The 18189-nt window shown below is 40.8% G+C and overlaps 1 protein-coding gene across 1 annotated transcript in view; it reads right to left on the bottom strand.

The window, feature by feature from the left end:
• Positions 1-796: 796 nt before the first annotated feature.
• RSU1 (Ras suppressor protein 1) overlaps positions 797-18189 on the bottom strand; it is a 102614-nt gene continuing 85221 nt past the window's right edge. Inside the window, exon 9 of the mRNA XM_064408834.1 lies at positions 797-1269. Within this exon, the coding sequence (XP_064264904.1) occupies positions 1167-1269 (103 nt within the window). The 3' untranslated portion in view covers positions 797-1166. The remainder of the gene's footprint in view (positions 1270-18189) is intronic.

The raw sequence follows: 18189 nt of genomic DNA, 5'->3' as shown, positions 1-18189 counted from the left end.
GTCTCAGCAGTCTGGGCAAGCTTCCCAGCTTGCTGGCCGGATGGGACGGCAGCCGACACTCAGCAATGGGCTGCTCGGGTATGAAATTCACTCAGTTGGAAATCAAGGGCAGGAAGGTCTTGACACAAGTGATCCAGGTATGAATATCTGCTCTTGTACCCTAAGTTTCCTTGTTGGGTTTTGCTCTCCTAAGAATAAAATTATTTGGGAAACACTGTCTGCAGATTTTAGGCATTTCTTCTCCATTGGTAAAACCTGAAGCTATTTGAGCTGTTAAACTGTTTGCAGCTTCTGAGCTTGGTTGTGGTGCCAGCTTTGTATAGATAAATATAGAACTTGTGGCATTTTCAAAAGCCATTTGGAATAGCTCTTCAGTATAAGCACTTTAAGCAGAGATTAAACACATTATTTGGGTTTTCTGCCTAAAGAAAAAAAAAACCAACCACTTGAAAAATTGGCAGAAGTACCAGTTTCTTCAAATGACAAAGTTCTCTTCCCCAAACTGAGTCTGGCAATTGGCAGCTCTCTACAAAGACATTTTTTTCCTCTCTCCCCTCCCCTACTCCTTGATTTCAAAATAACCTTCAAGGCAAAAAGAGCAGTCCACAGCACCATAAAAAAAGAAAAAGAAACTGATTAAAATGTTGCTTGAACAGAATGCACTTTAACTAACTTGCATCAGATAAAACGCTACCACATTCCTACAGAAGAAATCACTGTATTACAGGAAACTGGACACACACATTCCTCAAGGAATTTCCTATTCAGAAGTCCTACTGAAGAAACTGAACAACAATACAAATGAAGAGCTTTATTAAAATCACTTGGAATATCCTATGAAATTTAATATCGTATAATATAAGTGCAATCTCCCCTATATTAACAGGATGTGACACAAGTGAAGAGAGGACATTAATATACATATAAATAGAAAATCTAAAATATGTTTGACAGTGATACATTAAATGTCTACATAAATGTGACCATAGTTAGGAGCATATGTAATATTGTTTCCCTCTAGCAGTATCTTCTAAAGCATTATGCATAGTAAATTGCATTTAATTCTAACCCCTGCTTTCTTATACGTAATAAGAGATGTGTAGAAATATTGTAGGCACAAGCAAAAATAATGCAACAGATGTAAAACAGAGGCAGAAGCCAGGCACTTATTTGTTCTTGGCTGCCAGAGGTTTACGGCTGATCTTCTTTGACTTGTCATTGTTTTTCTTTGGAGGTTCAGGGTTCGCCTGCATGTGTCTGCCATAAAGACTGTAAGGAAAGGAGAAAAAAAAATTGTGATACAATCATTAAACACAGATTTTTACTCTGCAGAACATCAAACAAAGCACCTAGTTACTAGGGAAAAAAAGGTCTTTATTTTGTCTCAACACACTGAATTTTCTATTAGCTCTCAAGCTGCAGTCATTAACATTTGGTTTTTTGTGACTTTTCAGGGGAGTAACATCAGGGAAGAGCAGGCTTTTGGAGCAGTGAAGGAGCAATCAGTTTTGCCTTCAGAAACTAGCAACCTTTTTCTGCAGTTATGGGATTAAGGCGCGGAAGGCTGCAAGGATGTGTATTCAAGTAGACAATGACAGAAATTGGGTTGAACTGGAGAGATAGAGTGCCTGCTTAGAGCAAAGTGAGCATCATCCCTAACCAGAAAACCCAGGGGCTTGATAATGTGACAGAGAGCAATGGTGTCACAGCTGCCTTTGCTGCTCACACATGATTGATAGCACTGGGACAGATACCAACACATCAATGCCACATTAGTAAGTACCACTGATTAAATGTTGACAAAGTATCCTACAATTAAGACGGCTAGCATTTGCTGTGAAGCTAAATGGACTACATGGCTGAAAGGATCTTGCTAAATATCACATAGTAATTAATAGATAATTTATGAGTAATCCTGATTAGAATAAATTAAAAAGCTACCCAAAATAAACACAGCTCAAACTTAACTTCACTTATTGACATAAAGTGCTTTTTGAAGATGCATTTTGTTGATTTTGGTTGGGGTAATTTTCTTCATAGTGGCTGGTATGGAGCAGTGGTTTAAATTTGCACTGAAAACAGTGTTGAAAATGCAGGGATATTTAAGTTATTGCTGAGCAGGGTTTGCACAGAACCAAGGCCTTTTCTGCTCCTCATCCCACCACTGAGGGCACTGGGAGAGCACAAGTTGTTGGGAAGAGATGCAGCCAGGACAGATGACCCCAACTGACTCAAGGCGTATCCCAGACCACACCACATCCTGCTCATCATAGAAAGCTGGGAGAAGATGGAAGGGGGGATGTTTGGAATGATGATGTTTGTCCTCCCAAATCACAGTTGCATATGATCTTGGAGGTCAATTCCAACCTTTGTGATTCTGTGACTCTATTCTATTTACTATTCTAATTCTATGTCAGCAGACTAAAAGCTACCACCTGATTTGAGCTTTATGTTGCTGTATCTGGAAGATACTTCAACCCTGGCATTCCTGGACTGTGGAAGGGGATTAAAACTTCTTGTAAGGTGGGGTGAAGAGGCAGCGCTTGCTTTCACCTTCTCAGCAGCCAAAGTTTTACATCATACTGCTAAGCAAGCTGCTGTCAAGGTGTACTGTAGCCAAACAGCCTTGCTCAAGGAAAATACAACTGTAAACTATGACATTACTTCACCTTACTGAAATTTTATGTGTGCCATCACCTACTGTCAACAAGAGATCAGGTGGCATTTCCTGATCAAAGCAGAGAGCCCTGACCCTCTGCAATAACTACATGCTTCATATTTTTATTTTATTTCTGAAGAGACAGAGCTCCAGCAGCACAAGGCTGCATTTTATCCAAGTACACAGTATGTGTATTAATCAAATACACATCCTAAATAACTCCTGTTTTGGAAGGTGTTAAGTGAGTTGAGCGACGGAGTCTATGGAAGGAGATGGTTCAGTATTATGAAAAGCTATCACAGCAGAAGAGCACAGAAGTGACATTCAAGGAGGTTGTGCCATCAGAAACTGACCCAGGATAGAAGAAGCCAGGGAAAAAGCAGCATCCTGTTCTGAATGATATGCAGTGCAGCATTTGAACCACTTTCAGCAGCAGTTTTGTAACTCTCAGAAGATAGCACTACTTAGGTAAATAAAAAATTGACCTTTAAGCTGGTTTTTGGCTTTTTTGAAGTCCCTATTTGGGACTTTAGGCACTGATTAACAGAGAATCCAGTGATCCACTGTATCTGAACACAAAAATCCTTTGTGGATGGGAACAGAAGTCTCCTATCACTGTCCTGTGTTCCACATCCTGCTGCCCCACAGCTCCTTTGCCCTGTTAGTGCCTACCCAAAGAGGCCTGAGACAGCTTAAGTGGTTGTAAAGTGTTACACACCCTCCTTTTGCTCAAGTTGGTTTAGGCTCCTCCTTTTTGCTTTGGAAGCTTTATATAAGTTTCTCTCTTAGGTGCTTCTTCTGGCATTCATTTTGCCTCTCATTTCCTCCTTTCTCAGAGCAAATGTTCAAGCATGTGGACTGTTAGACCTCAGAAGAAAAAGGGTGTGGTGGGAATTCTACTGACTACACAGACGCTTTCGAAATGCAGAAAACCTGAATACTGACAATTTTGAATGAATTTCAGAGTTCTGGTAAAGTCTACTTGGGCAATGCCTTTTGACTATGAAAAGAGGTCCAGAAGCCACAGTGTGCATTAAGCAGTAAAAATACAAACTGACCTGAGATATTTTTGGGGTTTTTTTGATATCTGCTCCTTACAATATTCAGCACTACTGGTGCCCCAGCAATTCTCTTTGTCCCATGCAAATACTACATTAGTAGTAATAGATGTACAAGAGTTGAAGGCATTTACAGCACTTTCACATTCTTGTTACTTATTTTCATGTCCAACCACTTCTATCAGCACGAGCACTGAAGTTCAACCGGCAAAGTAATTAGTGGGTTTGAAATAAGAAAATCAAATATATCTACTTATGTTTCCTTGGCAAAATGAGAGGAGTCCCAATGCACATGGCTATCCCAACTGAAGATGAGTGCTTTACAATCTTTCATGGAGTCTGCTAGTCAAAGAGCAAGGATCAGACGTATTTAGATGATACAAGCCTTCACACACAGGGTCTCTCTCTCCTGTCTGCACACATCAGATATGAGGAGACATATGGTGTCACAACAATATTTAAATACAATAATGATTATAATAATGCCTCTGGGACAGAATTTGCCTTCTGTTACATTAGGGAAAAGAGAATTCAAAATTCTCAAGGAACTCCTAGTACAACAATAAACACCACTTTTATAACTCCCAGGGGAAAAAAAAAAGCTGCAAGGGAAAAAAAAAGGCAAAATAAAAACACTAATGGAGCTCATCAGCACAGAGAAGCAATTGTCTGACTTCCACAAGAACCTATAACCCTTTAGATTTAAAAGATGTGAAGTTTGCATGAAGTCTTTAATAATTTCAGCACTTACTAGAAAGACACAGAAACAGCTGTAGCCCAGCTGTACAAACTAGGTAGATGCTCTTGTTCTGCATGAACGCAGAGTCAGATGGGTTAGGCAGAGACACTGGCACATCATCCTGGGCAGCAGAGGTCAGCTGAAGATGTACCCACAGACAGTTCTGCTGCTCAGCTCATGGATGCTGATGTGCTAGAGGATGGCACCTTGACACAGCTGTTTGCATGACTAGACCCTTAGCCAAGGCAGATTGTCTCCATAAACACACAAAAGAATTTTGATGCAGATTGTGGCTACAGTTTCAAGGCAGATTTGTGAGATACGTGCTGATAACACATTCTTAGCAGTGCCTTCCCACGAGATATTTTGAAACATCATCTGTTCACAGCACTGGTACAGCTCTGAGCAGGACACTACACACAGCTTCAAGGCTAAAACCTCTGCTGAAGGACAAAATCTGGAGTGCAAACAAATATTTCTGATGTTTGCAGTTTGCTCACAGTCAGAAGATGGTTACTATAACCACAGCTCACAAACTGCAGAACCTCTCTAGATTTAGCAGCTACAGTATTGTAGGCAGACTTCTCATTATATAAAAATTAAAGGGAAGATAACATGCAAGACTGAAAGTGCAGAAAGCCCTCAGACAGAGACTCTGAGAAGCTTTCTTTCCTTGTATATATTTTTAAAAGTATCTTTCATGAAAAAATGTTTCTTTGTATGCAGATGTAAACATGAGCAAAATCTTCATGAATTTTCCACCTGCCCCACTAGAAGTAACAAACAACAGCAGCATGGCTGCTGCAGAAGCAAAAGAACAACATCAAGTGAGAAAGATGCTCATTAAACTTCATCATTCTGTCTACTTTAATGATGCTTTTACTTAATAAAAATTCCCTAAAGTAGTTGCAAGGATATTAGGCAAGGTCTCTGGTTATGTATCAGGGGTCTAAGCTGTCACTAGCAAGCATGCAGTTCAGGAGAGGCATTCCCAAGAGGTGAGAGTGAATACAGCTTTCTTGTAATAAATTCAGAGAGAATCAATAACCACGGCTTGGCACATTACTTAAGCATTTAGGAAAGTAGGTGATCCTTCTAAATTAAACCACAAATTGCTAAATGTTGCAATTTACAGCAGAAGATCAGGCATGGAACCTTGTAACCTGAAAGCATATAATCTTGCTACCAAAATCAGAAACATAGTTAAAATTCTTATATTCATAAAGGTAAAAAGAGTGACTTTGAAAAACAAATTCAGCACAACTACCTCCAATTTTCTCTCTTGTACAACAAAATGCTCACTAGCCAAGGGCTAGAGACCTTGTGTAAGCTAGAGAACTATTGCAAAGTGTTTTATGCACACATTGATTTTTTTGAGTTTAAGCATTTTGAAAGAGGATTTCAAGACTGAGCCATGAGAAATACACTGGTATTTCACTTTATGTCTGTAACAGATCTCCAGGGTGAGTATGCAGTATAAAAAGGACAGCACTGTTAAATATAGTCCTGGAGAGATGCTACTTCCAGCTATGTACTGTAATCAGGGAAACAAAGGTGAAACATTCCAACTCTGCTTGATTTTTCAAAAGGTGAAGTTCAGCACCAGGCAGATATTTAGTGCTCAGACCAAGCCTCAAAGTGGATATTCACAGTGACCTCGACAGAACAGTCCCAAGCCCCAGCTGATGAAGCAGGAGAAGGGAAAGGCTGAATCAGTGGTGGTATCACTACAAACCCAAAGCTGAAAGAAGTGCTTGCATGGCTGATACATGCTGGCTGCCCTGCACTAGTTACAGTTCACATGCACTTGGAGCAACGTGCTTTTGCTACACCAGTTTTTGCATAGCTAATTGTTGCTCTGGTGTCCCCTCTGAGTGACTGGGACTGACCTTTTCTATGTGGGAGCTGTCATCCCCTCAAACCACATATTCTCTCTCCCAGGAAAGGGACAGATACTGGGAATTAACTGGTCAGTGCTGTACCAGTGAGAGAAAACAGTGGAGGTTAAAAGTACTATGCAAGTATCATATTATATTGGTAGTTCACTGATAATTGTGCTGTAACTCAGATGACCTCAGTGAAGAGGAACACTGCACGGGTAAGTGAAACCAGTACCTGTTTTTCTTACACCTGAATGGCAAACTGCAGCTTTAGGACTCTTAATAAGGAAAACCAGACATGAGTGATTCATTTTATTCAGCTAATTTTTTGCCCTTTGTTTTCAAGTGCTCTGAGAGCAGATGGCAGCAATGTCAGCGATGTCCATCATCTGAAGCTCTTGCAAGTTTCCTCAGAACTGCTTGGTTTTGGCCTGTCCCTGTGTGTGCAGCACTGGCTGGATGAAGGGGGCTGGCAGTGCCACTGCTGCAAGAGCCTCTGGGCCACCAAACCTGCAGCTCTCAATGTGCTGTGAAACTGCTCTACTGTTTTTAGGTCTGTGAACAGTGTATCTTCCTCTCTAGCCCAGTGCCACTCTGGGATGCTTAATGCTTCAGACTGCCCCAAAGCTATACATGCCAGAGCCCAGCCCTGAGACACTCCCAAGTGTAACAACCTATGTTATTTTTCTGTTCCTTCTATCTCCCTCAATTATCTTCATAATCCAAAGTTCCTGCAGACTTTGCCTGTCACTATTCTTCCTAATTCCCCTTAAGTCCTGCATTTCACCTTTTAAAGAGACTTTCTGCAACACCAGAAATCCTAATATCCTCAAATGCTTTTTTTGGTCTTCACCCCACAGGCACTCATTAGGGGAACTGATTATCTCTTCTCATCTTGGATTAGCTCTTTCTTTTTCTTAGCTAGTTTCATTTTTTGGAGCACAAATTAGGTAAGAAGAAGAGGATTCAGCACAGGTGGAGAGCTAAGGATTCAAGCCCATGTCTCCCACCCAGTAAGTGCAGATCTGGCTAATGAAGCCAGTGGAGTAAAGAGCTTTTTGGGTGATAAAGCAGAAGTGCCCGCTGTGAGATGCTTAGCTGCACTGCTCTGTTAAAGATTCTCACCAGCTACAGAGGACAGTGGGTAGCTAGCTGACATGTAGACACTCATCTTCAGCTATTTTAAAATGCTAGATGGAGTCCACCCAACCACTCCCTCTATGTTCCCACTCTGCACTCTCACAAGCTGTTAGCTATCTTACATTAGAGACTCTGCTGAGTCACGCAGTCCAAAGTTGACTTACTCAGAATTCCTACCTAAAAACACTCCAAATCTCAACAAGCAAAAAAAAGTACTCTGCCAAAACTTTCTGGAGCTCACTGTTTCAGTATCTGCGTAGAATGTGCACTCTCCAAAATAAATCCCACGTGTCTCTTACTGGCTACTTCACCATTCAGTTTTCCACAGGGCTTCCTTCTGCTGGACCCCTCTACCCCAGTGTATTTGCTGCTCTGTATACCTGAAGAAAAGAAAAGCTCAACCTCTATGTGCCACATTTCCCACTCTGTATCCCTACAGTGTCTCTGTCAGAGACAGACCCTGACCAGAGGAACCTCTGGGCTCAGCTCAGAGATCCCAGACCTGATGTGTCAGTGAGGGGAGATTTGGGCTGAGGTAACTGTGATTTACAAACACTTGCTCTACTATTGGGCTGGCAACAGATGCATAATTTTAATTCTGCCAGACACATTTGCTCTTAAAATGGTTAATTTAATCCTTGCTTCTTTGAACTCACCCTCTTGCATGTTATGGGGAACTAATGTCTTTTTTTCCCATAAAGGAATTCCAAGTAGGTGTTAGGTATTTCTTTAATTAATACACAGTAATAAAAGAAAGCCTTCTCCTTACTTATATCCTCTGAGGCTAGCAGCCTTTTGAAGCAAGTGCTCTAAATGTGAGGCTTGTTAGGGATGCACAGTTGGAAGCTCACAGAAGCCTAGCAAAAAAAAAAAAAGGATTTCTTTTAAAGGAAAATGTAGAGGCCAAGATTTGCAAAGCTGGCTAATGACTTTGCATATCCAACCTGAAAGATCTTACAAGAAGCATGGCTTTTGGCAGTCACAATTTTGAAAGCACAAGGAACACTAACATCTAGTTTCTGAAAGACCTATCTCAATACCCAGGGACGCCAGCACTGAAAATCTCCAGCCATGCTAGAAATCCAGAGAGACACACAAGGGGGCCTCTATGGAACTGTCACAAAAACAGAAAGGCCAGGGCATGCTTATTCTTATTTCTTTCAAAACAGAGACAAACAGGAATTAAGATTTCATCTAGGGAATGTATTATGCTGATAAAACAACCCCCAACTAGGCCAGTATAATGAAACAGCAGCCTGAGAGCACGAGGGAGAGAACAATTCACTTCTGCATGTGGACAGTCCTACCAGACTACTTCAATTTTGCACAATTTCTCCCCTGGGACTCAGATCTTCAAGCACATTCAGGAGGCCTGATCTCCTTTCTCATGCTCCATTTTGAATGGAGCAATGAGTTGCTCAGCCTACATGTGCAGACCAGCCCCTGAATTCACCCCAGGCATGAAAAAACAGCATAGGCCAGAAACTGAAGTTCACAAGGGTAAGAATTCCCACAGCCTGCAGTGGAATATTTTCCTACTTGTTTTCACAGATAGTGAAATAGTGCTTTCCTATTTAGGACCAGAAAAAACAATTTTGCACCAGATACAGGCATCAGTTTAAACTCTGAGGGCTGAGCTATCTACTAGAACAAATGGCATCCTACATCTAATTCATCAGAAGCAATCAGGAGCCACAGAAACTGCAGGGGCATGCTCAGCTTCTTTGGCAGATGCCAGCACAGGGAGCTGCAGATAAAAATGCACCACTAAGAAGGAAAAAGACAACTCAAGTGAGAAAGAAGTGTGCTCTGCTTACTGAAGTGATCTGTATCATCCCAACCCTTATGTATTTGTAATTTATGAGCATGCATTAGATAAATCAACAGTTGCTCTATTTCCCCAAACATGTTGTTGGGACAACATTCAAGGCCATTTGCCTGATGTCAAACTAACCCTGGACAGGTAGCAAACACAGTACAGAAAACATACTGGCAGACAGCACAGACATCCTCCTGGAGACAGCTGAGCACAGGATTCTTCATTCTTATGTTATTTTAATGTTGTTGTTCATATGGAGTCCTTTGGGCTTCAGTAAAACAGTGCTCACTTTCCTTTCTGAATGCTACACTTCTGCTCAGATAAATGCCCTTACATAATCTTTATTATTGATTTATTACATGCATTTTGCTGTGTACCTAATTAACATTTAAAAAAAGGAAAACAGAGGGCAAAAATAGCTAGGTGCAAGCTAAGGAACTTTTAAAAAGTTATTGTTATTATACGTCCGGCAGGTATGTATTTCTTTTCCAGTAACTAGACAAAGTGTACCAATAAAATATATAGAAGGCACACTGGGGAAATACTGATACAGAGTTTCTCTTTTTCTTTTTTCTTTTTTTTTTTAGCAAAATTGAAGTGTCTGAGTTAATCTGAGCCTTCTCTGCTGCACACTGAGGATGGCCAGTTTCACTGGCAGTAGCACGGAGAACATTTGGGAGACTGCAATTCCCACACACGGGGTTTAATCAGCTGCCCTGCTCTGCTGGGCTGGCTCACACACCTCTCCCAGGGTGTCTGCCTCTGCCATCCCAACTGCCTGCAGGGCCAGCTCTCCAACAGCTCCTTAAAATAAACATGAGGACTGAACAGTGACAAGGGACACAGTGACAAGGTGGGGAACTCAACCAAACTAACCCCTCTGAATCACCACCTCTGAGACCCTCAAAGGGAAAGGAGGAAGTCCCAGTCCTGTCACACGATCCATTTGTGTGACCCAACATAAGAAATTCTGGCAGGCAGTGTGAGCTCTGCAGACCACTGTGTAAAGGGAGCACAGGATTTACTGTGGGATGCTTAGACAGAGTTTTGGGACTGAACAAGAGTATTTAAGGATTATACAGGACTTACAAGTTCTTATGAGGACAGAGCAATAGAGTGGAAGTGAATGACCAAGAATGACAGAAGAGAACAAGTGCAGGGAAAAAGAGAGAGGATGAGGCAGGGAATAAATGAGGTCAACGGTGTGCAAGCAGGAGGAGGTCAGAGTGCTTGACTGGCAGAACTCTGTGCCAAATCATCTTGACTTTGTCCTCCCTAAAGCCTGTTTCTAGCTGGTTTCTGTGTGAGTGTGCCCTCTGTTCTGGCAGCATGCATACATGTCCTTTCAGCATGTTCAAGCTCAAAACAGATCAGCTGCTCAATAGCATGGACTGAGTCCCAAATACTGGAGTGACCAAAGGACTCTAGGATCAGCCTCCAGAAAGACTCAGGGATGTAGGCTGATGAGACTGGGTCTGGGGGCTTGATATTTGAAACATCAAGACTGGGGAGCCAGGTACTAGAGGGATCCCTGATACAGTGTCTTCCCTGAGCATTGCAGGGAAAGGTATTGAGGAATACAGTCTGGCTGTTGTTTGTCTTCCCTGTGTTTATGTGTCCATCTGTCCTTCCATCATGCTAATCTGTCCATGGCTGGCCATGTGTATATACATGTTCTGAGACTGTGGGCAGCCTTCCTACTGACAGGACAAGAGAACAGGGATATGGAGCCATCAGTGAAGGAATTTACTTGGTTCCTCCAGGACACTGGATTTAGCTGCTCAAAAGCACTACCAGGAAGAAGGTGAAAAATAGAGGAAACTCACTTCACTTTATGGCAACACTGCAATGAAAATGTCGTTTTTTGACACAAAGGATCATATATAAAGTGTCACATCTCAGACATTCCGATTTCACTTGGCCATACAAATTGGCTTTCTTTAAGCCATGATGGATACACTTTGCAAAAAAGCTGTTCTTGGACAGTGTTTTTGAACATGCTTTAACAGGTCAATGCAGGTCTTTCCAGTTCCCAAACACAGCCCTTTCACCTACTCTCTGGCCAACGTGGACACAAACATGCCAATTATGTCAATCTTACAGACACTGGTAAGTTGTACTCTGAGAAATCAACATACGTGCAAAGGAAAAAGGTGATTCAAGGCAAATTTCAAAATCATTGTTATCATATAGGTAAATATAAATTAAAATACTGAAATGCTGAAAGCCAAAGACTGAGTAGTTCTATATGGAAACAAAACATATCAATACAGTGGATTTCCAGTTATATAACTTTACTGTAGAAGACCAAGGATGGTCACTCAGAAACCACATAATAAAATGATACCTAATTTTCCAGCCAGTTTTGAACAAAGCATCACAACCTTAATATTTGGCAAACAATCACTGGGTTTTAAGCAAATCTTTGGTGATTTTCCATGGCTTTTACTGTTCCAACAAAGCTGTTCCAGAATCTTTTCAGGAGGGACCTATGGTATGTGGCAGCCAATAATCTTTATGGCAACACTGCAATGAAAATGTCGCTTACAGTAATGAGCAGAGATCATAAGTTAAGCCCCCAGCTACCTTTCCATTATTTTTCATTAGAGTTTTTCTGGCTTTGCTATGCTTTAAAGTACTCAGGGAATTACTTCAAATTAGGCTCACTAGTCAGCTCTTCATTACTCAGACCACAGTGAAACTGAGCAATCAGCAAACTGAACCAGCTCCTGAGTAACACAAGACAGTAACATTTGCTTGAATGTTTACCATTTCTTTTTTAAGTTTGTCCTCTTTCTTAAAGCTCTGTTCTGTAAAACAAACTTGCCCACAGTTGGAGGTGGTTCTAAAACAACAGGAAAATCACATAGTATTTTTTCATGCCATTAACACCTTGAGCAAAGGGTTGGGCTTCCCTTCACCAACCAGAAACAAACTGTGATATACTTATGTCTTCTTGACAGCAGTGTTTTTCCAAGATTTGTGTTCCATAGTGCTAGATGAAGTGGGTGAGATATGAAGTCTCACTTACTACGTGAATCCTCACCCTTTGAAGAATCCCTATGAATTTATGGAAGATTTTAACACTGGCTGCTGCCCCACTTGCAAAGCAAGAAGCTGACCAACCTGCTGGAAAAGAGCAGTAACACTGACATCAGTTAAATTCTGATGTCATCCAATCCACACGACTTCCCAAGTTACTTTCACTTTCAGGGCACACAGTGTGAAAAAGCCTTTTGAAAGGCTTTCTTCTCCCCCAGTGTAATGAAATGGCAATACAGCATCAGTCTGATTTTGATTTCAGCAAAATCAATACTAGTTTTGCTTCTGATTTCATTGTGTTCAAGGTTTGGCCCTTAAGGTCAATTATCCATGCAAGCTAAATGGCAAATTGCAGTTGCAGTGTGGCTCACAAACCCCAAACTTTGTACAACAAGCTATGAACAACATCTAGGCTGGCTATGAACAGTGGAGTGAGAATTATGCTTTCTCATCAACTGCTAGTAATAGCTAAGGCCAATGAGTCACTCTGTGACTTTTTAATGCACACATTGACCAAAATAGTTTCTTTTCCAAGGAAGGTGGGATTATGCATACTGATCTGGTTTTGCTCAACATCCTTTTGCTGTAGGTAGGCAGCACTTATCCTAAATTGCTGGTGCTTACGAATGCTCATGAGTTAAAGGAAAGAATATGGAACTTTACTGAAAAGGACAAGAACTAGTTTACTCATCAGATATTTGCAAAAGGCACCCACAGGAACCTTCAAGCGTGATGTAAAATAAACCAGTGATTCCACCTTCTTCTGGGCAAGAGGAAAAGGATCAGGCAGTTAAAAACACTTGCACTGAATCAGTCTAAGTGCCACAGCAACAACAAAGGCATGGAGAGTGTAACAACAGGGAGCCAAACACAATGCTGCAGTCTTGGTGGACAAACTGCAGATCACCTACTTTGCATCTTCTTTGAAACATGAACACACTGCAGGGAGGGCAAACACAGTCCTTGGTTATTTCTTTCTGGTTTCTCAACCAACAGGCTATTAACATGTTTTCCAAATCCCAGCCTACACACACAAGGTAGCAAACAGGCACCCCTTACTTGTGAAAGGTAAGATATTAGATTGGATTGGAATGCTGGTCAAACATTGGAACTGACTGCCCAGGGAAGTGGTAGAATCACCACCTCTGGAAGTATTCAAAATACATGCAGATGTGGTGCTTAGAGGCATGGTTTAGTGGTAGACTAGCACTGCTGTGCTCATGGTTGGCTCAACAATCTCAAAGGTCTTTTTCAACCTTTGTGATTCTGTGATTCTAATCCCAGCATTCAGCTTGTGATATGGAGCAGATTTATAAGAAATGCAGGAGTGGGAAAAGCAAAGTGACAAAAGATTTGTCAACAGCTCTCTGTCACTGAGAATGCACTTCATTAGCCTGTCAATTGCAGTGTCTAGGAGACACATTTATTGACAACTTACTGTCAATTGATCCAACATCTATATAAAGCTCTTCTTATGCAACGAGTTAGCTGACTCAGATGATGATGAGATCTATAGAGAATTAATAGACATACTAAGCCCCAAACTGCTCCAATTTCTAAACAAAATGCAACCAGAAGTGATAAAATCCCACTGATATCTCAGCAGCTAGACCACATTCACTGCTTAGAGCACATCTCAGAATGAAATTCACTGTGATACACTCAATAGCTGGGGTAAAAGTATGGTATGGGTATGAAGTAGAAGTCCTTATGCAAACACAGTTTTTTACTTCTACGACCATATGTACTTGTGGGATTACTTTTTAAATACAGGGACTGCATTTTCTACTCCCTCAGTTTAGCATGGAAGCACTCAGAGATGTTGTATGGCAACCAAGTGCCCTGTGCAGTTGCATGCCTCAGCCTCTCACCAGGAGAGGGTAATGCTGCAAATGGCTAATTGATCCTGCAGTGGCTTTAACAACTGGCAGTCACTTCACACTGCTGGCAGCGTTCCTGCAGTGCACACACTCCCATCCTTTGCCTGCGTTGCTTTGTAAGACCTGTTTTATCACTTCATGATAAGGCAGTGTCAAAGACAGCAGGCATAACCTATTCTGGCATCTCCATCTGGCTTTATATATCAGACTTGTGCTGCTCTGGTGGATTAGTTTCAGATCCCTGTTGGCAGATCAAAGGCAGCAATAATAACCACAAATCAATCCCTCTTTAAGGCCTAAAACATCTTCTCCTCATAGCATGCCTCATTTCTTTGCCACTCCAGAGCTGTTATAAATACCAACTTTGCCTAGACACAACAGTTGTATGCAGATACTCAGGCCCTGGAGAATTTGGCACTGTGTTTTCACCTGCTCTCTTCTGATCTATTATGACAATCAAAATGAGCAGCATCAATAAGAAGTGTAGATTAAACATTTGAGTCCCCAAAAGTCAGAAAGTTGCTTGGTGCCAAAGCGAGAGCATAGGCAGAAGATGACTTGCTTCCCTTAGTCTCATCTCAGGTAATGTATTTTCCAGCATTCATCAGGGCTGTATTTCCAATGAAACACCCGGCTCCCTTCAGCTCACTGCTCAGTGCTCCAAGGTGACCAACACATGTTTTTGGATACAGAAAAGTTGCATCCTCAGTTGAACAACTGCACAATGGACAGGTTGCTTTCTAATGGTGTTTCCAAACAGCTTCCCCCTTGACTAGCACATGCTCTAGAAAACAGGACTCAGAAAAGGGATTCATAAGGTTCAAGATTCACACTGTTGCTCCCATAGAGAGGTAACATCGGATCCTTTCACCATGCCTGTGCTTGTATTATTGAGATTGCTCTTAATTTCTTCATGTTCACCTCCTAGGATTTATCTAAAGGCGGTGCAAGTTAAAAAATGACTCAAAGACTATGTAGCAGCTCTCTGCTTGGCTACATCTTACTACCAAAATGAGACTTTTACTACAGGAGAAGTAGCTTTTGTTTGCTTCCTTTCTGTAACACCTTCACAGGGACAAAGCTGAATTTACCATGATGCAGCTAGGCACTTCCCTGGATCTCAAATCACCCACAGATACTGTGCCCAAAAAAACACCCAAAAAAACCTGTGCCTTGGATTTTACATGAAAAATGCACTTGTGCTGTGAAAGATATACCTGTATAAGCAGTGAAGACATAAACTCTCCCTCTTACCCTTCTTTAAATCTTTCCGTCTTATAAATTACAGTTTGAACTACATCTCTGAAATGACTCCAACATCAGCTAGATCAGCAATAGCTCAATATTCCTACATTCTACTTAAAACAAAACCCAGATTTAAATAGCAAAAATGAGAGCTGTTTAAAGATCTCCTGAAATTCTTAAGAAAAAATTAATCTAAGATAAACATACACAAATCATCTGGTTCCAACATTGCATTTGTACAGCTTCCAACAGCCAGAAAGACCTAGTATTTCAGGATTACCACATAAGGGCTTGAAAATATTTTCTCCTAAAATTCTTTTGAATACTAATGTAAAGTACCTTGATCCTGATTTTTTTCAGCATTTATTAGGTTCCACTCAATTGACTGTTTACTCCTTATAATTTTTTACTATACCCATAAAACTAGAACACTGTCTCAACATATGGAAAATGTGGATGGTACATATTGCTCATAGCTGCACAATTTCAAGAACTGTAACTACTATTTCAAGATAATTTTTAAACTATGAAAAAGATGCATGCTATTGAAGAAAAATGGTGAGCCTATAAAAAGCTGCATGTGTTTGAGTCAATCAAGTAAAGAGAGTATCATCACTTTCTCACAGTATGATTCTTCTACATGCTAGTGGAAGCAGAAAGTCAGAAGGATTAACTGAAGACCAAGAAAAAAAGACTTTCCTCTTTTTCCCTCTCCCACAACTGAGATTAGAAAAATGTTCAAAAAAGGAAAAAAAATGACATTTGCAGCTTCTAGGACAGTTTAATAAACCTTGGGGAAGGCCTTAGTGTTGAATTTGCCTTCCCAGAAGAACCTAAAGCACTGCTACTAAAGCAATACAATAAAGTTTATGAACTTGTCTTTACTGCTGCATAATTTATCTTTGAGAAATGGTACTGTGGTGAACAACTGCTCTCTATGAATCTCTTTGGGCTTCAATGGACTGCAGGCTTTATCACAGGAAGTAAACTAGATCAAGATTGAATTCCAAACTGAAAGATATATAACATATTTTGGGATCAATGAAAAATACTTAATTCAAAGGTTAAATACTACTCTACTCAAGTATTTTTTTATGCTTCACGTTAACTTCCAAACTAGAAGTCCTTTTGACACATTTTACACTGAATCTTAAACAAATTCCAGAACCACTCATATTTCTTTCTGTTCAAGAAAATTTCCATCTTCTGTTTTATTAGTTTTCTAATAAAAAGCAAATGTATCCTTCTATTAAAAAAATAAAAACCAACAAAACAAAAAACCAAAAAAACCCAACCAAAGCAAAACTAAAGTCACAAATACAAAACCACACTGCAAATTCAAATTGAACATAATGTTTTGGGGTGCATGCTTTCTGCCAGGTCAGCAAGTTAATCTGTCTATGCAGCTCTTAGATTACCAGATTTAGCATGATGAAGGCATGGGAAACCCTAGGCAGAGGAAAAAAGGAAAAGGGAAGAAAACAGATCAATCAATTTTTTAACTCACAACTCCCCTCACAAATCAGATGCTGGGAATTGGAAGGTGTAACTGCACAGTGGGATGTGCATATATGCTGTGGAGAAAACTTCATTGTCACTCAAAGCCCACAAGCCCGTGCAATGCTGACATAAAGAGTGGTGAGGAATGAGAACAAAGGGACAGAGACACACAAAATAATGGGCAGCCTAATTTCTTGCCAAAGACTTATAAGACAAGTCTGTAGAAAGAGCTTTGTAATAAAACTGATTTAGCCCAGAAAAAAAACCCCTGTGCTTAAGGACTGTTGACCTATTTGTACAGTAGGGTAGTTTTCATCCCTGGCTATTATGATTTCTGGTCAAGTGGCATTTCTCCATACTTTTGTCTATTACAACATAATTTCAGGATGCTAGATTGTTTGATAAATTCCAACATTTCATGGAATGTTCTAGGCAATGGAAAATGTTACATTAACTTTGATGAAAGCAAGAAAATGAGAGGGAAAAGGTTTATTTACACACAGGATTGTGACCTCTTGCAGTGGTTAGGATATGCAGCTGTTTCAGCCACCCAGGTCTGGGAGTAATGGCCTATGGACCAAAGAGCCACAGAATGGCTGCCACCTTCTTTGCCAAAGTTAATGAGTCTGGCAAAGAAGAACTCCCATTTCCTCCCTTTCCTTAAAGGACTTGCAGTACAGTTTAGCAACGCTGACACCCAGAAAAAAAATTGCCTCAGGGAGAGGAAAAAAGACCAAGCCAGGGGAAAGATGGAAGAGAGGAAGGAAGAGCTATGAGGTCAAAAGAAGGATAAGAGACACACAAAGCTTCATGTATGGAAAAGCAACTGGCCCTGGCAAAAGAAGATAAAGCTGGTATACTGCAGGAAACATGCAGGCAACTCTCATTTCAGTGAAGAAAGGGAGCATGGAAGGAATAGATGAGCATGCAGACCATCTGAATTCATGAAGCCCTTATGGTTTGGGGGCTCTTGACTGATGCAAGGAGCATACTCCCAGATGCTGTTCTCCTTATTCTGTGATTTTCAGTACCATTACTTCAAGAACAAGCACAGTCAGCATGAGCACACTTCAGCAGGCCATTCCCCGTTTAAACATACATGGTGCTTGGCACTTCTTCACATCCGTCTCTCAGTCACATTAGCTCCATTAATGAAAAAATAAATGTTGCAAAAGGGAAGTATTAACACAGCCAGTGCCACAGACATTAATTTTAAAAATGCTATTT

Source organism: Passer domesticus, chromosome 1 (genome assembly GCF_036417665.1).
Source record: "Passer domesticus isolate bPasDom1 chromosome 1, bPasDom1.hap1, whole genome shotgun sequence".
NCBI classification, from domain to species: Eukaryota; Metazoa; Chordata; class Aves; order Passeriformes; family Passeridae; genus Passer; species Passer domesticus.
This window is presented reverse-complemented; position numbering and strand designations above follow the sequence as displayed.